General features: G+C 37.6%; 1 protein-coding gene across 1 annotated transcript in view; it reads left to right on the plus strand.

The window, feature by feature from the left end:
* The window catches only part of ALMS1 (ALMS1 centrosome and basal body associated protein), a 215,658-nt gene that overhangs the window by 143,360 nt on the left and 52,996 nt on the right, over window positions 1-19,302 (plus strand). Inside the window, exons 13-14 of the mRNA XM_003268797.2 lie at window positions 10,220-10,390; window positions 19,021-19,155. Of these exons, the coding sequence (XP_003268845.2) occupies window positions 10,220-10,390; window positions 19,021-19,155 (306 nt within the window). The remainder of the gene's footprint in view (window positions 1-10,219; window positions 10,391-19,020; window positions 19,156-19,302) is intronic.

Consider the following 19,302-nt stretch of genomic DNA (forward strand, 5'->3'; position numbering starts at 1 on the left):
ACAAAATGTTAAGGGCAGCCAGAGAGAAAGGTCGGGTTACCCACAAAGGGAAGCCCATCAGACTAACAGCTGATCTCTCGGCAGAAACTCTACAGTCCAGAAGAGAGTGGGGGCCGATAGTCAACATTCTTAAAGAAAAGAATTTTCAACCCAGAATTTCATATCCAGCCAAACTAAGCTTCATAAGTGGAGGAGAAATAAAATCCTTTGCAGACAAGCAAATACTGAGAGATTTTGTCACCATCAGGCCTGCCCTAAAAGAGCTCCTGAAGGAAGCACTAAACATGGAAAGGAACAACTGGTACCAGCCACTGCAAACACATGACAAATTGTAAAGACCATCAAGGCTAGGAAGAAACTGCATCAACTAACGAGCAAAATAACCAGCTAACATCATAATGACAGGATCAAATTCACACGTAACAATATTACCCTTAAATGTAAATGGACTAAATGCTCCAATTAAAAGACACAGACTGGCAAACTGGATAAAGAGTCAAGACCCATCAGTGTGCTGTATTCAGGAATCCCATCTCACATGCAGAGACACACATAGGTTCAAAATAAAGGGATGGAGGAAGATCTGCCAAGCAAATGGAAAACAAAAAAAGGCAGGGGTTGCAATCCTAGTCTCTGATAAACAGACTTTAAACCAACAAAGATCAAAAGAGACAAAGAAGGCCATTACATAATGGTAAAGGGATCAATTCAACAAGAAGAGCTAACTATCCTAAATATGTGTGCACCCAATACAGGAGCACCCAGATTCATAAAGCAAGTCCTTAGAGACCTAGAAAGAGACTTAGACTCCCACACAATAATGTGGAGACTTTAACACCCCACCGTCAACATTAGACAGATCAACGAGACAGAAAGTTAACAAGGTTATCCAGGAATTGAACTCAGCTCTGAACCAAGCAGACATAATAGACATCTACAGAACTCTCCACGCCAAATCAACAGAATATACATTCTTCTCAGCACCACACCACACCTATTCTAAAATTGAACACATAGTTGGAAGTAAAGCACTCCTCAGCAAATGTAAAAGAACAGAAATTATAACAAATTGTCTCTCAGACCACAGTGCAATCAAACTAGAACTCAGGATTAAGAAACTCACTCAGAACTGCTCAACTACATGGAAACTGAACAACCTGCTCCTGAATAACTACTGGGTACATAACGAAATGAAGGCAGAAATAAAGATGTTCTTTGAAACCAATGAGAATAAAGACACAATATACCAGAATCTCTGGGACACATTCAAAGCAGTGTGTAGAGGGAAATTTATAGCACTAAATGCCCACAAGAGAAAGCAGGAAAGATCTAAAATTGACACCCTAACATCACAATTAAAAGAACTAGAGAAGCAAAAGCAAACACATTCAAAAGCTAGCAGAAGGCAAGAAATAACTAAGATCAGAGCAGAACTGAAGGAAATAGAGACACAAAATACCCTTCAAAAAATCAATGAATCCTGTAGCTGGTTTTTTGAAAAGATCAACAAAATTGATAGACCACTAGCCAGACTAATAAAGAAGAAAAGAGAGAAGGATCAAATAGATGCAATAAAAAATGATAAAGGGGATATCACCACCGATCCAACAGAAATACAAACTACCATCAGAGAATACCATAAACACTTCTACGCAAATAAACTAGAAAATCTAGAAGAAATGGATGAATTTCTGGACACATATACCTTCACAAGACTAAACCAGGAAGAAGTTGAATCTCTGAATAGACCAATAACAGGCTCTGAAATTGAGGCAATAATTAATAGCTTACCAACCAAAAAAAGTCCAGGACCAGATGGATTCACAGCCAAATTCTACCAGAGGTACAAGGAGGAGCTGGTACCATTCCTTCTGAAACTATTCCAATCAATAGAAAAAGAGAGAATCCTCCCTAACTCGTTTTATGAGGCCAGCATCATCCTGATACCAAAGCCTGGCAGAGACGCAACAAAAAAAGAGAATTTTAGACCAATATCCCTGATGAACATTGATGCAAAAATCCTCAATAAAATATTGGCAAACCGAATCCAGCAACACATCAAAAAGCTTACCCACCATGATCAAGTTGGCTTCATCCCTAGGATGCAAGGCTGGTTCAACATACGCAAATCAATAAACGTAATCCAGCATATAAACAGAACCAAAGACAAAAACCACATGATTATCTCAATAGATGCAGAAAAGGCCTTTGGCAAAATTCAACAACGCTTCGTGCTAAAAACTCTCAATAAATTAGTTATTGGTGGGATGTATCTCAAAATAATAAGAGCTATCTATGACAAACCCACAGCCAATATCATACGGAATGGGCAAAAACTGGAAGCATTCGCTTTGAAAACTGGCACAAGACAGGGATGCCCTCTCTCACCAGTCCTATTCAACATAGTGTTGGAATTTCTGGCCAGGGCAATCAGGCAGGAGAAGGAAATAAAGGGTATTCAATTAGGAAAAGAGGAAGTCAAATTGTCCCTGTTTGCAGATGACATGATTGTATATCTAGAACACCCCATTGTCTCAGCCCAAAATCTCGTTAAGCTGATAAGCAACTTCAGCAAAGTCTCAGGATACAAAATTAGTGTGCAAAAATCACAAGCATTCCTATACACCAATAACAGACAAACAGAGAGCCAAATTATGAGTGAACTCCCGTTCACAATTGCTTCAAAGAGAATAAAATACCTAGGAATCCAACTTACAAGGGATGTGAAGGACCTCTTCAAGGAGAACTACAAACCACTGCTCAATGAAATAAAAGAGGATACAAACAAATGGAAGAACATTCCATGCTCATGGGTTGGAAGAATCAATATCGTGAAAATGGCCATACTGCCCAAGGTAATTTATAGATTCAATGCCATCCTCATCAAGCTACCAATGACTTTCTTCACAGAATTGGAAAAAACTACTTTAAAGTTCATATGGAAGCAAAAAAGAGCCCACATCACCAAGTCACTCCTAAGCCAAAAGAACAAAGCTGGAGGCATCACGCTACCTGACTTCAAACTATACTACAAGGCTACAGTAACCAAAACAGCATGGTACTGGTAGCAAAACAGAGATATAGACCAATGGAACAGAACAGAGCCCTCAGAAATAATGCCGCATATATACAACTATCTGATCTTTGACAAACCTGACAAAAACAAGCAATGGGGAAAGGATTCCCTATTTAATAAATGGTGCTGGGAAAACTGGCTAGCCATATGTAGAAAGCTGAAACTGGATCCCTTCCTTACACGTTTTACAAAAATTAATTGAAGATGGATTAAAGACTTACATGTTAGACCTAAAGCCATAAAAACCCTAGAAGAAAACCTAGGCAATACCATTCAGGACATAGGCGTGTTCAAGGACTTCATGTCTAAAACACCAAAAGCAATGGCAACAAAAGCCAAAATTGACAAATGGGATCTCATTAAACTAAAGAGCTTCTGCACAGCAAAAGAAACTAAAACTTAAATTATAATAAAAAATAAAAATAAAAAAGCAAAGAATGGAAAATTATCAGTGTTGTCAGGGACATGGAGAAATTGGAACCCAGAGTGAACAGGCAACGTACAGAATGGGAGAAAATTTTTGCAATCTATCCATCTGACAAAGGGCTAATATCCAGAATCTACAATGAACTCCAACAAACTTACAAGAAAGAAACAACCCCATCAAGAAGTGGGTGAAGGATATGAATAGACACTTCTCAAAAGAAGACATGCAGCCAAAAGACACATGAAAAAATGCTCATCATCACTGGCCATCAGAAAAATGCAAATCAAAACCACAATGAGATACCATCTTACACCAGTTAGAATGGCAATCATTAAAAAGTCAGGAAACAACAGGTGCTGGAGAGGATGTGGAGAAATAGGAACACTTTTACACTGTTGGTGGGATTGTAAACTAGTTCAACCATTGTGGAAGTCAGTGTGGCGATTCCTCAGGGATCTAGAACTAGAAATACCATTTGACCCAGCCATCCCATTACTGGGTATATATCCAAAGGATTATAAATCATGCTGCTATAAAGACACATGCACACGTATGTTTATAGCGGCACTATTCACAATAGCAAAGACTTGGAACCAACCCAAATGTCCAACAACGATAGACTGGATTAATTAAATGTGGCACATATATACCATGGAATACTGTGCAGCCATAAAAAATGAGTTCATGTCCTTTGTAGGGACATGGATGAAGCTGGAAACCATCATTCTCACCAAACTATCGTAAAGACAGAAAACCAAACACCGCATGTTCTCACTCATAGGTGGGAATTGAACAGTGAGAACACATGGACACAGGAAGGGAACATCACACACCGGGGCCTGTTGTGGGGTGGAGGAAGGGGGGAGGAATAGCATTAGGAGATATACCTAATGTTAAATGACGAGTTAATGGGTGCAGCACACTAACATGGCACATGTATACATATGTAACAAACCTGCACGTTTTGCACATGGACCCTAAAACTTAAAGTATAATAAAATAAAAAATAAAAATAAAAAAGCAAAGAATGGAAAATTATCAGTGTTGTCAGGGACATGGAGAAATTGGAACCATTGCTTATTGCTGGTGGGAATGTAAAATGGTATAGCCATTATGGAAAACATTGTGGCTATTCTTCAAAAAATTAAACATAGAATTATAGTATGATCCAGTAATTCTACTTTTAAATACATACCCCAACAAAGTGAAAGTAGGATCTTCAAGAGCTATTTGTACACTCATGTTCATAACAGCATTATTCACAATGGCTAAGAGGTGGAAACAACCCAAGTGTCTACTGATCTATGAATGGATAACAAAATGTAACATATATGTGTAATGGAGTATTATTCAGCCTTAGAGAGGACTGAAATTCTGATACATGCTACAACATGGATGAACTCTGAAGACATTAGGCCAACTGAAATAAGCCAGTCTGCTTATATGAGGTACCTAGAAAAGTCAGATTCATGGAGACACAAAGTAGAACTGTGTTTACCAGGGGCTGGGGGTAGGGGGAGTGGGAAGTTACTATTTAATGGGTACAGAGTTTAAGTCTGGGAAGATGAATAAGTTCTGGAGATAGATGGTGGTGATGGTTGCATAACAGTGTGAATATACTTAATGCCACTGAAGTGTACACTTAAAAATGATTACTCTTTTGTGGGTTTTTTTTTTTGAAACGGAGTCTTGCTTTGTTACCCAGGCTGGAGTACAGTGGCACAATCTCAGCTCACTGCAGCCTCCGCCTCCCAGATTCAAGCAGTTCTCCTGCCTTAGCCTCCTGAGTGGCTAGGATTATAGGCACCCACCACCACGCCCAGCTAATTTTTGTATTTTTAGCAGAGACGGGGTTTCACCATGTTGGCCAGGCTGGTCTCAAACTCCTGACCTCAAGTGATCTTCCTGCCTCAGCCTCCCAAAGTGCTGGGACTATAGGCATGAGCCACCGCACCTGGTCATGGTTACATTTTATGTATATTTTACCACAGTTAAAAAAAACTTAAGAAGTTACCAAAAATCTTAATTGAATTTTAAAAGTAGATACCTGTCTTCCAAATCAGGGTTGAGTATACGAAATTAGCAAAGTAACAGAACGAGAAATATAGGAAACTTTAAGATAGCATAAACAATTAGATGAGTGGAATTCAGTGAGATGTCTTTAGCTGTGATAAATAATTTTAGCATACGTTGATATTGTCCCTTACATGTATTTAACTTAAGCAAGTTCAAATAAATATACTTAACAAAAGAGGAGAGAAAGAATTTTAAAAGTACAGGTGTTTTGTGCATGCACTCTACCCTTTATGAACATATGACTACAGAAGAGTATGTAATGAAAGATGGGAAACTTCATTCTCAAAGTTAATTGTAGTCCTCATTTGCCTTTTATGGTGTAAGCATCTTACCTGCTTATCTGGGTATGATTCTAGAGTTTGAAGAAATGTCTTTCTGGTACAATGTCAGGTACTTCATCAGGTGCTCAGATTCAGGCGCAGTGATGTGTTTCAAGCCTGGAGGAAAAAGTGGACCCTGATGGGTTTCTTGAGCAGACACGATGTCAGTTTCCACATATGCCTTCCTAAGGTACCTTCAAGGGTGATTTTGACCCTCTATAGCAAGGTTTTCACCTCACATGCTAACTTTAAACCCTAAAGTCCATTTAAAATGTATCTCTACTTTAGTGAAAAAATAGTAATGAGACTGTATATGGTATGATCCCTGTAAATGTTCACTTAGTAGGATATATAACCAAGGTTTAGTTGGGTTTTCTTTTATTGTTTCCTTCATACTTTCCTGAATTTTCTACAATGATCAGGTTTTTTTTTTTTTTTAATGATAGGAAGCTGTCAGCTCATGTTCATTTGTTTATTCAAACAATAGGTATTAAAGATGTTACTGTGTTCCAGGCAGATACACTGTGGTAGGTGTTACAATTTCAGTATTGCTCAAAATAAACTATAATGGAGTTTATATTCACGTTGGGTGACAGATATTAAACAAATAAACCATAAATAAGTACGTAATTACAAGCGATAAATGCTAAGAAAATAAAGAAGAGTTCCAAGATAAACAAGTAGGCCCAGTTTTGTTTTACGAACTTATGAAGGTATTTTCCAGGAAGAAACTTTTGAGCTGAACTCTAGAGGATGAGAATGAATTAGGTAGACAAAGAGTGGAGTGTGAGAATGTTCTGGCGAGAGGGAACAAGATGGGGAAAGCCCCTGAAGCAGAAAAGAGCTTGATGCATTTGACAAATGGAAAGAAGGCAGCATGGGTTGAAATTTCAACAAATTTAAAGATCCGATTGGTTTTTGTAGCGATTCATGAATCAGGCAACATCCCATTCTATAATATAGAAAAGGTGCACTGGGCATGGAAGAGCAGTTGGTTCTGATAAGGTAGCCAGACCAGGAACAAGGAAACACAATACAGACAGTCCCCAATTTACAATGGTTCCGTTTAACTATTTTTTGACTTTACGATGGTACGGAAGTGATACACATTTAGTAGAAACTGTACTTCAGTATGGTATTTAATAAACTATATGAACTATTTGACACTGTATTATAAAATAGACTTCGTGTTAGATGATTTTGCCCACCTGTAGGCTATTTTAAGTGTTCTGAGTAGGTTTAAAGTAGGCTGGGCTAAGCTATGATGCTTGGTAGGTTAGGGGCATTAAATACATTTTGACTAACTATTTTCAACCTATGATGGACTTACCAGGACATAACTCCATTGTAAGTGGTGGATCATCTGTAATACCAAAAAAAGCATATTGATTAACATCAGGTTACTTTCCTGGTAAAGATTAAAGCAGAGATAAGTTCCTTTTTACGCCAGCTCAGGGTGACTGGCCCCTTTTTCAGTTAGTTGCTGTGAATCTCTTGTTTTTAGAAAAGTCCATTTTGGATCTTTCCTTTTTCCTTGAAGTTTCAGTTGGATTGTATGGCATTTAGTACAAGTGACTACATTTTGGTTTGGTCTCCTGGGGCCTAGTGCAGGAGCTCAGTCTAAAGGAATGGACTCCCATAAATTTTATTTAACAGGGTAGAGCGTAGTGATGGGTAGATATGGTTAAAGATAGGTAGGTTGAAGATCATGCAGGATCTTATCAACTGTATTAAAGTGTTTGGATTTTATTATGGTACTACTGCAATTATGGTTTGATTTATACTTGTAAAGTTTATTCTTGCCTCTATGTGGAGAAATGGTTTATAGATGGGAAGGCAGAGAGCCATGGTGGGGCAGGTTAAAGTGCAAGTAGAGATACCAGTTAGTTAGAAGGCTGTTGCTGTAGACAGTACCATAGATGGTAGCATGAGTATCACAGTGTTATCTATAGAGATAGGGAGAAATGGACAGTCAGCTTCCTTTTAGAAATAGTTTCTCCTAGATTTGGTGATAAGAGTATGGAGAGTGAGGCAGAAAAGCGTGAAAAAAATGTCTGGCATGAGCAACTAGGTGAATAGAGGTGCCATTTACTGAGGTGGAGATTGAGGAAAAAAAGCAGATTTGGGGAAGATGATCAAAATGTCTGCTTTGGACATGTTAAAAATGAGATTCCTGTTATACATCCACATAGAGATGTTGGGTCTACAATTGAATGTAGGCAGAGTTTATTTACACATGTTAAGGTAATAGTGCCACATATAAGGTGACATTATTCATATTATAAATATATACTTTTATGAAAACACACAGATGGGCATGAATATTCCAGATCTTTAGTTAGAGTTCTGGAGCAATAATGTTAACTCTTGTGCTGCCCCAAACATAAATCTATACTCGCACATACTATAGCTATGCACAGGTACAGGAAGATAAGTATATGTACATTCACTGACACGCACACATGTGTGGCTGCACTCTCTCAGCTGCCTCTCACCTCCTCTGAGGTTGATTCTCTTGCCTATTCACCCACTGCTCTCAGGGACGTAATTGTTCCTCACCTGACTCTGAACTTGACGGGGTCATCTCTCTTGGAGAAAAAGGGGTGGTGGTGCAGACTGTGCGTGTGCATGCTGCTGCTGGTGTGTACTCCCTGGGAGAATTTGTGAAGAGAATGACTACCATTGACAGTTGTTTGTGTTGTGCTACAATATATAGTAACGTAAACATTTTGATTTGAGAAAGAGACATCTTTTTCTAATTTCCATAAAAGTGCTGTAAGAGCTGGCCGTGTCCCTGAATGCTGGAGTTGGATGCTCAGAAGAAAGGTCTTGGCCAGTGGTACATTATTTGTTGGTCATCAGCATATACCTTGGTGGTCGATAAGTTTACCTAGGAAGAGAAGAGAGGCCAGTTCTGACCCCTTGAGGAACTCCAGCACTGAGAGATTTGGTAGAAGAAAAGATAAAAAATAAGTTTCCGGAGAAGTAAGAGGCAAATAAAAGAAAGTGATGTTATAGAAGTTGAGAAGAGCCCAGTATAATCTATTTGGCCCAGAAGGCTTGGTGTTTTCCTTGCAATCTGTCCTGCAAAACTATTCATGGCTTATTGTGCACTGTACTAATGATACAGGTACTTACCCAGCTCTTATGGCCATACACATACTAGGAGCTCAGGAAATACAGGATCTTAGAAAAATCATCTCATAGAAGATTAGTATAAGCCTTTATACGTCCAGAAATGTTCTTTTGCCTGTTAGATGTGGCATGGATTATAGATTATTTTATCAAGGAATGTAGGAATATTGAAATATATTTTAAAAGAAAATTAAATACTTTCAAATCTTTTACTTATCATCTGTCATTTTCCTTTTAGTGTTTTGTCTTTTGTATTGTCAGATGAATCTTCTGGAAACATAGCTAAATATATTATTATTTTATTTAAAAATATTCCATTATGTTGCATTTCATATACAATAAAGTTTATACTCTTCAGCTTGGGATCCCATGCACTGCTGAATTTTGTCCCAAACAACTATTTTTTAATATCTTCTCCCACTGTCCTTAATGTATTCTACAATCCAGCCTGACCATAAAGTGTCCACTATTCTTAAATACTTCTTGTCTTTGCTTATGCTATAACTTCTGCCTAAAATGCCTTTCTTCCTTCCTCTCTATATCAAAAAACTACTTTTTTTCCAAGATACAATCCATTTTCTCCTTCCTCCAAAACCATCGTGAGCTGGAAATATTCTCTCTCCTGAACTGATTCTCCATTTTACATCTTCTTTTATATCATTTGCATCTCTGCCTTGTATTATTAGAATTTATTTTACATAGCTTATAACTTCAGTTTGACTGACATTTCCTTCTGATTATCCTACCCATTGTAGTGTAGTGTTTTTTTGTTTGTTCTTTTTTTTTTTTTTTTTTAAAGACCAAGTCTCACTCCGCCACCCAAGCTGCAGTGCAGTGGCACGATCTCTGCTCACTGCAACCTATGCCTCCCAGGTTCAAGCGATTCGCCTGCCTCAGCCTCCCAAGTAGCTGGGATTACACACACCTGCCACCACGCCTGGCTAATTTTTGTATTTTTAGTAGAAATGGGGTTTCACCATCTTGGCCAGGCTGGTCTTGAACTCCTGACCTCAGGCAATCCACCTGCCTCCGCCTTCCAAAGTGCTGGGATTACAGGCATGAGCCATCGCGCCCGGTCTGTAGTGCTTTTTTCATAGAATTGGTCTAAGAGGCAAATTTTTAAAAAGTCTTTCTCAATCTCATGTTGCTATTTGTGTTTTGTATTACTTCCCCATTTTTCTGTAGGATCCAATGATGCCATTGCTCCAGACTTCCCAGCTCAGGTGCTAGGCACAAGAGATGATGACCTCTCAGCCACTGTTAACATTAAACATAAAGAAGGAATCTACAGTAAGAAGGTAGTGACTAAGGCATCCTTGCCAGTGGGAGAAGAACCCTTGCGGAATGAAAATGCAGGTAACTGGATTGGCTTTGTATACTTTGTGGCTTTTTCTCCCCTTTTCATCCTAAATGAGATTACTGTCCAATCTTTATCCTTTTTTTCTGTTTCATTATACAAGCTTTTCTCCTTGCTATTATATTGAGCATATACAAGAAGGCAAAATTTCATAAAATCCTTTATTGTGCTTCAGAGATTTTTGAAAACTATAAACTTCATTTTCACAACAGGGAATAAAATGTGATACAACTTTTGAAATGAAATAACACCCAATCAAGTATGTTTTAGATACTAAGATCCGTAGAAAATCTTGATTAAATTGCCACATTAGTTTATCTCTGTCAGATATTACAAAGTAATGTCTTATAGGCTGGATTCTGTAGGGAGATATGTAGCTGACATGATTTAAAAAAAAAATTTTTTTAAAGACAGGGTCTCACTCTGTCACCCAGCCTGGAGTGCAGTGATGCAATTATAGCTCACTGCAGCGTTGAACTCCTGGGCTCCAGTGATCCTCCCACCTCAGCCTTCTGAGTAGCTGGGGCCAGAGGCACACACCACTATGCCTGGCTAATACTTTTTTTTAGTGATGGGGGGTTTTTTGTAGTGATGGGGGTCTCGCTATGTTGCCTGGGCTGGTCTTGAACTCCTGGCCTCAAGCTGTCTACCCACCTCAGCCTCTCAAAGTGCTGAGATTACAGGCATGAACCACCGCATCCAGCCCCCATGTTGTTTTAAAATTTTTAAAATTTTCTGCCAACATTCATAACTAAGATTTTTGATTTTCCTTGAAAAATCAGAAAATCTGGCTGCCCTTTGGCTCATATTCATTCATGGTGGTAATCAGCTGCAGCTGAACCATGGCTGTCCCCCTGCAGGCAGGACATCCATTCTCTTGTTTGCTTCCATCCCCACAGCTCTGAGACCCAGTCTGCTTCATTCATCCACCTTATCTGTCTTCTGGTCACTGTGGGTATTTGAGTTTCAATCTTTTTTTTTTCTTTTTTTTTTGAGTTGGAGTGTTGATCTCGTTGCCCAGGGTGGAGTGCGATGGCGCGATCTTGGCTCACTGCAACCTCCACCTCCTGGGTTCAAGCGATTCTCCTGCCTCAGCCTCAAGTAGCTGGGAGCGCCCGCCTCCACACTAATTTTTTGTATTTTTAGTAGAGGTGGGGTTTCACCATGTTGGCCAGGCTGGTCTTGAATTCCAGACTTCAGATGATCTGCCTGCCTCGGCCTCCTGAAGTGCTGGGATTACAGGCATCAGCCACTGTGTCTGGCCCCCACTGTTTTATAAAAGCTTTTTTTCTTCTGCACCCCTGCCATTAAACTTTTGTAGCTGATAGATGATAATGTTTATTAAATGAAAACTCCAGTAGCCACTGAAAATTCTGTATGTATAATTGCCTGTGTTTGTTACATTTATACTTTTTTATTCCTGTGTATAACTATTAGCTAAATAGGTGCTACTGATCCCAGGGCAGTTTTTAAACATAGGGTGGCTCTATGTTCTAGTTTTGGCATAGTGTTAATGACTTCGTGTGATAGCATCAATACCTTTGTGAGAAAAATAAATGAGGCCTGCTTGTTAAAGCACACATTTTTTTAGATAATTTTGTTCTACTTCAAAACACAGTGAAGTCTTTTTATAAATGCCTTTTGAAATAAGACAAAAGAAGCATATCTACCAGCTAACATTGACACTGCCAAGTAAATAAAAAAATAATTTTTTACAAAATATAGTTCATAAATGAAAACTCTTATGCACCAGGGAATCCATTACGTGTTTTCCACTATCCATATGCTAGTGGCAGTTTGGTTGAAACAGATAACCCTAAGATCCCAGTGTCAGATACTTCAGGTGAGGGTAGATGTGGAAAAATTGGCAGGAAAGAAGTGAACTCTGTCAGAAGTCTGCACAAAGAACTCAACAGCTTTACCTCACTCCCAGGCTTCATTTGGTAAGGATGATATGTTTGAAATAAAGTCAGGCTCAGTTATCTGAGGACCTCTACAATCTCCCATCTGTTGGTCTACTTACAGTCTTTGCATCCTAAGGAAAAGCCCTCCTCCTGGCTTAGTCCTTAGTAGCCATTTCACCTTGAGAGAAGCCTAGCCTCAGAACCTCTCGCCTTAGAGAATTAAAGAAGAATAGAGGAGAGAATGCCTGCCTGGGAAACTGAACAATGACCTATGTAATAGCTAAATGAGCTCATAAAATATCATAAGTAAAATTCTCAGTGGAAGGGGTGGAATATAAAAGTGAGAAAATCTCTTCAAAAATACAACATAAAGAGAAGGGAAAAGATTTTTTAAAATTCAAGATTGTCCCCAAAGTTTCAACATCCAAAGCAGGTATTCTGTAAAGACAATAGAGAAGGCAAAAAAGAAAGAACCAAAGGACTAGTATAAGAATAAATTTCAGAACTGAAAGATGTGAGGTTTCATACTAAAAGGGACTACCATGTACATAAAAATACACACCAAGGCACATGACCTTGACATTTTAAAACTTATTTGAAGAGAGATTCTAACAGCTTCCAAAAAGAAAACATACATTCCATATAAAGAAATGGAAATGAGACTGGCATCAAACTTCTCAAAAGTGATAGAGTTAGAAACCAAAGGAATAATACCTTGGAATTCTGAGAGAAAATTATTTCACTAAAACAAGGGAGTTTATTTAATTTACAAAAGAAGAAAAGAAAGAAAACATGGGATTGAGGAAATGGAGGGGGCCAACACAGGAAATGGGAAACGAATTCTCACTGTGGCGGTGGTACACAAGGCCTAGAACCCATTCAGATTGGAGCCTGCAAGGAAAAAGTCAAATTTGTAGGATACCTTATGTGATTGACTATACTTACAGGAGATTTTCAGTTCTATTTGCAACTATAAGGATGAAGTAGGGATTGGCACATAGAAACTCAGAAAATGCAAAAACAAAGCGGTTATTAACTCTTCAGGAAAAGCAGAAGTTTGTAATAGAAAATAAATATAATTACAGTATACTAGCTGGCTTAGCTGTGAATAATAATTATATAAACAATCATATGTAAATGCTAAATATTGACTCAATTGAATATTGATTTAATCACTCAGACCATTATTTATGTGACATATAAACACTGAACGTTAATATAGGGCTAAAACTTTTCAGAAGATAGGATGAAAGGATATGTATGGTTAAGAGGGTTTTGTAATGAGATAAATCCATAGATCTTAGTATATAGTATAAGAATAAATCCCAGAACTGAAAGATATGAGATTGTAATTGATCTTAGAAGAAAATCAATAGATAATTTCTGGAACATAAAATGATATGGTAGTATAAATTTCTGGAACATAAAATGATATGGTAGTATAAAGCATGTTATTAGGAAATAAGGATATTGATCCTCGAATGAATGGCTAAAGGAGTTGAAAATGGTAGCCTTTAGAAATTGGGGATCTGGCCCAAAATCTCCTCAAGCTGATAAGCAACTTCAGCAAAGTCTCAGGATACAAAATCAATGTACAAAAATCACAAGCATTCTTGTACACCAATCACAGACAAACAGAGAGCAAAATCATGAGTGAACTCCCACTCACAATTGCTTCAAAGAGAATAAAATACCTAGGAATCCAACTTACAAGGGACGTGAAGGACCTCTTCAAGGAGAACTACAAACCACTGCTCAATGAAATAAAAGAGGATACAAACAAATGGAAGAACATTCCATGCTCATGGGTTGGAAGAATCAATATCGTGAAAATGGCCATACTGCCCAAGGTAATTTATAGATTCAGTGCCATCCCCATCAAGCTACCAATGACTTTCTTCACAGAATTGGAAAAAACTACTTTAAAGTTCATATGGAAGCAAAAAAGAGCCTGCATTGCCAAGTCAGTCCTAAGCCAAAAGAACAAAGCTGGAGGCATCACGCTACCTGACTTCAAACGATACTACAAGGCTACAGTAACCAAAACAGCATGGTACTGGTACCACAACAGAGACATAGATCAATGGAACCGAACAGAGCCCTCAGAAATAATGCCACATATCTACAACTATCTGATCTTTGACAAACCTGACAAAAGCAAGCAATGGGGAAAGGATTCCCTATTTAATAAATGGTGCTGGGAATACTGGCTAGCCATATGTAGAAAGCTGAAACTGGATCCCTTCCTTACACCTTTTACAAAAATTAATTGAAGATGGATTAAAGACTTACATGTTAGACCTAAAGCCATAAAAACCCTAGAAGAAAACCTAGGCAATACCATTCAGGACATAGGCATGTTCAAGGACTTCATGTCTAAAACACCAAAAGCAATGGCAACAAAAGCCAAAATTGACAAATGGGATCTCATTAAACTAAAGAGCTTCTGCACAGCAAAAGAAACTACCATCAGAGTGAACAGGCAACCTACAAAATGGGTGAAAATTTTTGCAACCTACTCATCTGACAAAGGGCTAATATTCAGAATCTACAATGAACTCAAACAAATTTACAAGAAAAAAGCAAACAACCCCATCAAAAAGTGGGCATGAACAGAACAAAAAAGGACATGAACAGACACTTCTCAAAAGAAGACATGTATGCAGCCAAAAAACACGTGAAAAAATGCTCATCATCACTGGCCATCAGAGAAATGCAAATCAAAACCACAATGAGATACCATCTCACACCAGTTAGAATGGCCATCATTAAAAAGTCAGGAAACAACAGGTGCTGGAGAGGATGTGGAGAAATAGGAACACTTTTACACTGTTAGTGGGACTGTAAACTAATTCAACCATTGTGGAAGTCAGTGTGGCGATTCCTCAGGGATCTTGAACTAGAAATACCATTTGACCCAGCCATCCCATTACTGGGTATATACCCAAAGGGTTATAAATCATGCTGCTATAAAGACACATGCACACGTATGTTTATTGCGGCACTATTCACAATAGCAAAGATTTGGAACCAACCCAAATGTCCAACAACGATAGACTGGATTAAGAAAATGTGCACATATACACCATGGAATACTATGCAGCCATAAAAAATGATGAGTTCATGTCCTTTGTAGGGACATGGATGAAACTGGAGACCATCATTCTCAGTAAACGATCACAAGGACAAAAAACCAAACACCACATGTTCTCACTCATAGGTGAGAATTGAACAATGAGAACACATGGACACAGGAAGGGGAACATCACACTCCGGGGACTGTTGTGGGGTCGGGGGAGGGTGGAGGGACAGCATTAGGAGATATACCTAATGCTAAATGACGAGTTAATGGGTGCAGCACACCAACATGGCACATGTATACATATGTAACAAACCTGCACATTGTGCACATGTACCCTAAAACTTAATGTATAATAATAATAACAATTAAAAAAGAAATTGGGGATCTGTAGTGGATAGGAGAGGGAACTGCTGACTTTTCTTATAAGCCTCATGAAACCATTTGACTTTTAAAACATATACATTGTTATTTTTATTAAATCAGAATTTATATTGTCCTTCACCTCAAAAAAGTAAGAAGAAAAAATACATTTGGTAAATACTGACTAAAGAAAAGCTAGTGTTAATATAGACAAAATAGAATTCCAGGGCAAAGAGAAAAAACATTAAAGGTAGATACAAGAGTTTATCTCATAATAATAAAAGGGTCAAATATACCAGGAAAGATAAAATTGTGAGCTTATATGTGTATTCTCAAACATATTCAGGAAAAATTACAAGAACGTGTATGTAAATTCAACAATACATTTCAGAAATGTGGAAGACCAGGAAATAGAGAAAGTAGCGCTGAGTGCGGTGGCTCATACCTGTATTCCCAGCACTTTGGGAGGCCAAGCGGGTGGATCATGAGGTCAGGAGATCAAGACCATCCTGGCTAACACAGTGAAACCCCGTCTCTACTAAAAATACAAAAAAAAAAAAAAAAAAAAAAAAAAATTAGCTGGGCGTGGTGGCAGGTGCCTGTAGTCCCAGCTACTCAGGAGGCCGATGCAGGAGAATGGCGTGAACCCGGGAGGCGGAGCTTGCAGTGAGCCGAGATTGCGCCATTGCACTCCAGCCTGGGCGACAGAGCGAGACTCCATCTCCAAAAAAAAAAAAAAAAAAAAAAATCAGGTGTTACCCTCAGCATGGGGGAGATGGAAGGAAGAATGAGGGGAGCGTGTAAGTTTCTAGCCAGATTTTATTTCCTAACCTGGGTAAGGTTATATACACTTGCTTTTTGTAATTCACTGAGCTCTTTATGTGCACATTTTCCCCCATATTTTCCACTGTACAATTAAAAAGATCTTTTAAAAAGCAATATGGTACTTAGAAATGAATCTAAAAGGGTGTGTAAGATAAACAATATGGTACTTAGAAATGAATCTAAAAGGGCATGTAAAACTATTTTAAAGAGAAAATTATAAAACTACGTTGAAATATATTAAGACCTAAATTGTTGGAAAATTACACAATTGTAATAATAAAGATGTCGCCAAATTAATTTCTAAATTAAATGCATTGCTACTCAGAATTCCAGTAGGATTTTTCGTGGAACTTGACCGGCTGATTATAAAATATTTTTGGAAAATCAAAAAAAGTATATTTAAAGAATAAGATAAGGGATCTTGCCATACCAGACATCAAGACTTATTACATGTGTAGCTTATTTAAGACATCATTTGCAAAGGAATAAACAGAAAGAAAAATGAAACAGAATGGTGACCCAGAAACATATCCATGAATGTGGAAACCTAACATACACAGAGATGGCATAACAATCTGTGGAGAAAAGATGAAGTGGAACTATTCAATAGAGTTTGGACCAATGAATATATATCTGGAAAAAATAAAATCAGATAAATCGCTGCCGCACACTAAACAGAAATGTATAGTATACCAGGCATATTAAAAGTAAATGGGATAACTAAGTTTTTAGAGTTTAGGTGGTCTGTCCTTATGACCATGTGATAATAAAAGATTTCTTAAACAGGACACACAAAGCACCTACCCTAAAGGGAAAATATAATAAATATGCCATTATTAAGCTGAAAAATTTTTTGCATAAACGATATCAAACAATTAAAAGACATGCAACAGCCTGGGAGAAGATATTTATAATGCACGCCACCTGCAAAGACATTTCACAGGAATGTTCATTGCAGTGCTTTTCAAAATAGGAAATAGCCTTAAGTTGATCAACAGAGGTGTATTCATATATATTAATACAATAGAATAATACATAACATTGAGAATCAAAGACATATTAATTGACTAAATCTCAAAATCATAATATTGAGTGAAAAAGGCATGGTGCGTAAAGGTACAGACAGTATTGTACCCTTCATATAAGTTTTAAAGAAACTTGCAAAACAATGCTGTACATTGTTGGTTAATATACGCAATGTAGTAAAGAATTACAAAACATCTTTGTTATTGATAAACTCTAAATTTGGTATAAAGGCTGCTACTGAGAAGTGAGAATGGCATCATTGGGAACACTTTACACAAGGAACATTATATTTGTAATATTTTATTTCTTAAGCTCTATGGTAAATACTTTGGTGTTCATTTTGTTGCCTATACTTTTGGTATGCCTGAAATATTTTATTAACATTAAAACATTTTTTAGTGATGTAAACATTTCAGAAGACATTTAGATAAAAGAGATTAGGAGGATTGAGGTAATAAGAAGTAAGAAAAATGTATGAATTTAAAAGAGGTAGCAAGAGTTAACTGGTTCTTTGCATTTTTGGCAATCTCTATTGCCTTTCTGATTTCTTTGTTGAAAAATATACTTACAGATAAAAAATTCAAAAATGATCAAGAAAAATAGAAAAGAGAAATAGTATTAGACAAGTTTAAAAGGCTATAACTGCAAGGAATTTTTTAAAAATTGTATGAGAATGCTGTATATAAAATCTAGATGATAAAAGTGCTTTTCTTGGATTATATGAAATATAAAAATTGACTCCATAAGTGATAAAAACTTTGAATAGGCCAAAGAACTTGAAAGCATTGTTCACATCTTTTTTCCTTTGGAAAAACATACCTGATCTTTCCTTTTTTTTGCATTTTTTACTGTTGCATCAAACCATCAAGGAACAGATTTTATTTAGAATGTTTTTATTTTATTTTATTTTATTTATTATTTTATTTTATTTTTTTGAGACAGAGTCTCACTGTCACCCCGGCTGGAGTGCAGTGGCACAATCTCAGCTCACTGCAACCTCCGCCTCCTGGGTTCAAGCGATTCTCCTGAATCAGCCACCTGAGTAGCTGGGACTACAGGCGTGCACTGCGATGCCTGCTAGTTTTTGTATTTTTAGTAGAGTTGGGGTTTCACCATGTTGGCCAGGCTGGTCTCGAACTCCTGACCCCAAGTGATCCACCCGCCTCAGCCTCCCAAAGTGCTGGGATTACAGGTGTGAGCCACCCCGCCCGGCTTTAGAATGTTATTTTATTTAAACTGTTGTTGTACACAGTAAAATACAAAAAATTTTTCAATTCATGTCACAGTTTTTACACAGGTGGAGCCTAAGAGGTACTTTTTTCCTAATATATAAATGGATTTGGGGTTTTGTTTGTAATTTTGGGGGAGGATTACTTGTCTGTTGTGTTCATTATCTTTCCTTTTCTGAAATCAAATGATGTCGTTATTCCAGATGCCTCAGTTCAAGTGCTAATCACTGGGGATGAGAACCTCTCAGACAAAAAACAGAAAGAGATCCACAGTACAAGGGCGGTGACTGAGGCTGCCCAGGCTAAAGAAAAAGAATCTTTGCAGAAAGATACTGCAGGTAGCTAAACTGGATTGTCTGCATATTATTTTCTTCTGTTCTTCTAAAATTAGACTATTCCCTTAAGAACAGAAGCAGAAATATATTCTCTATTTTCTTCTTGCCATCTTCAGCTCTCTTCTATCTCATGTATATATGAAATAGTTA

This window comes from Nomascus leucogenys, chromosome 14 (assembly GCF_006542625.1).
Source record: "Nomascus leucogenys isolate Asia chromosome 14, Asia_NLE_v1, whole genome shotgun sequence".
NCBI lineage: Eukaryota > Metazoa > Chordata > Mammalia > Primates > Hylobatidae > Nomascus > Nomascus leucogenys.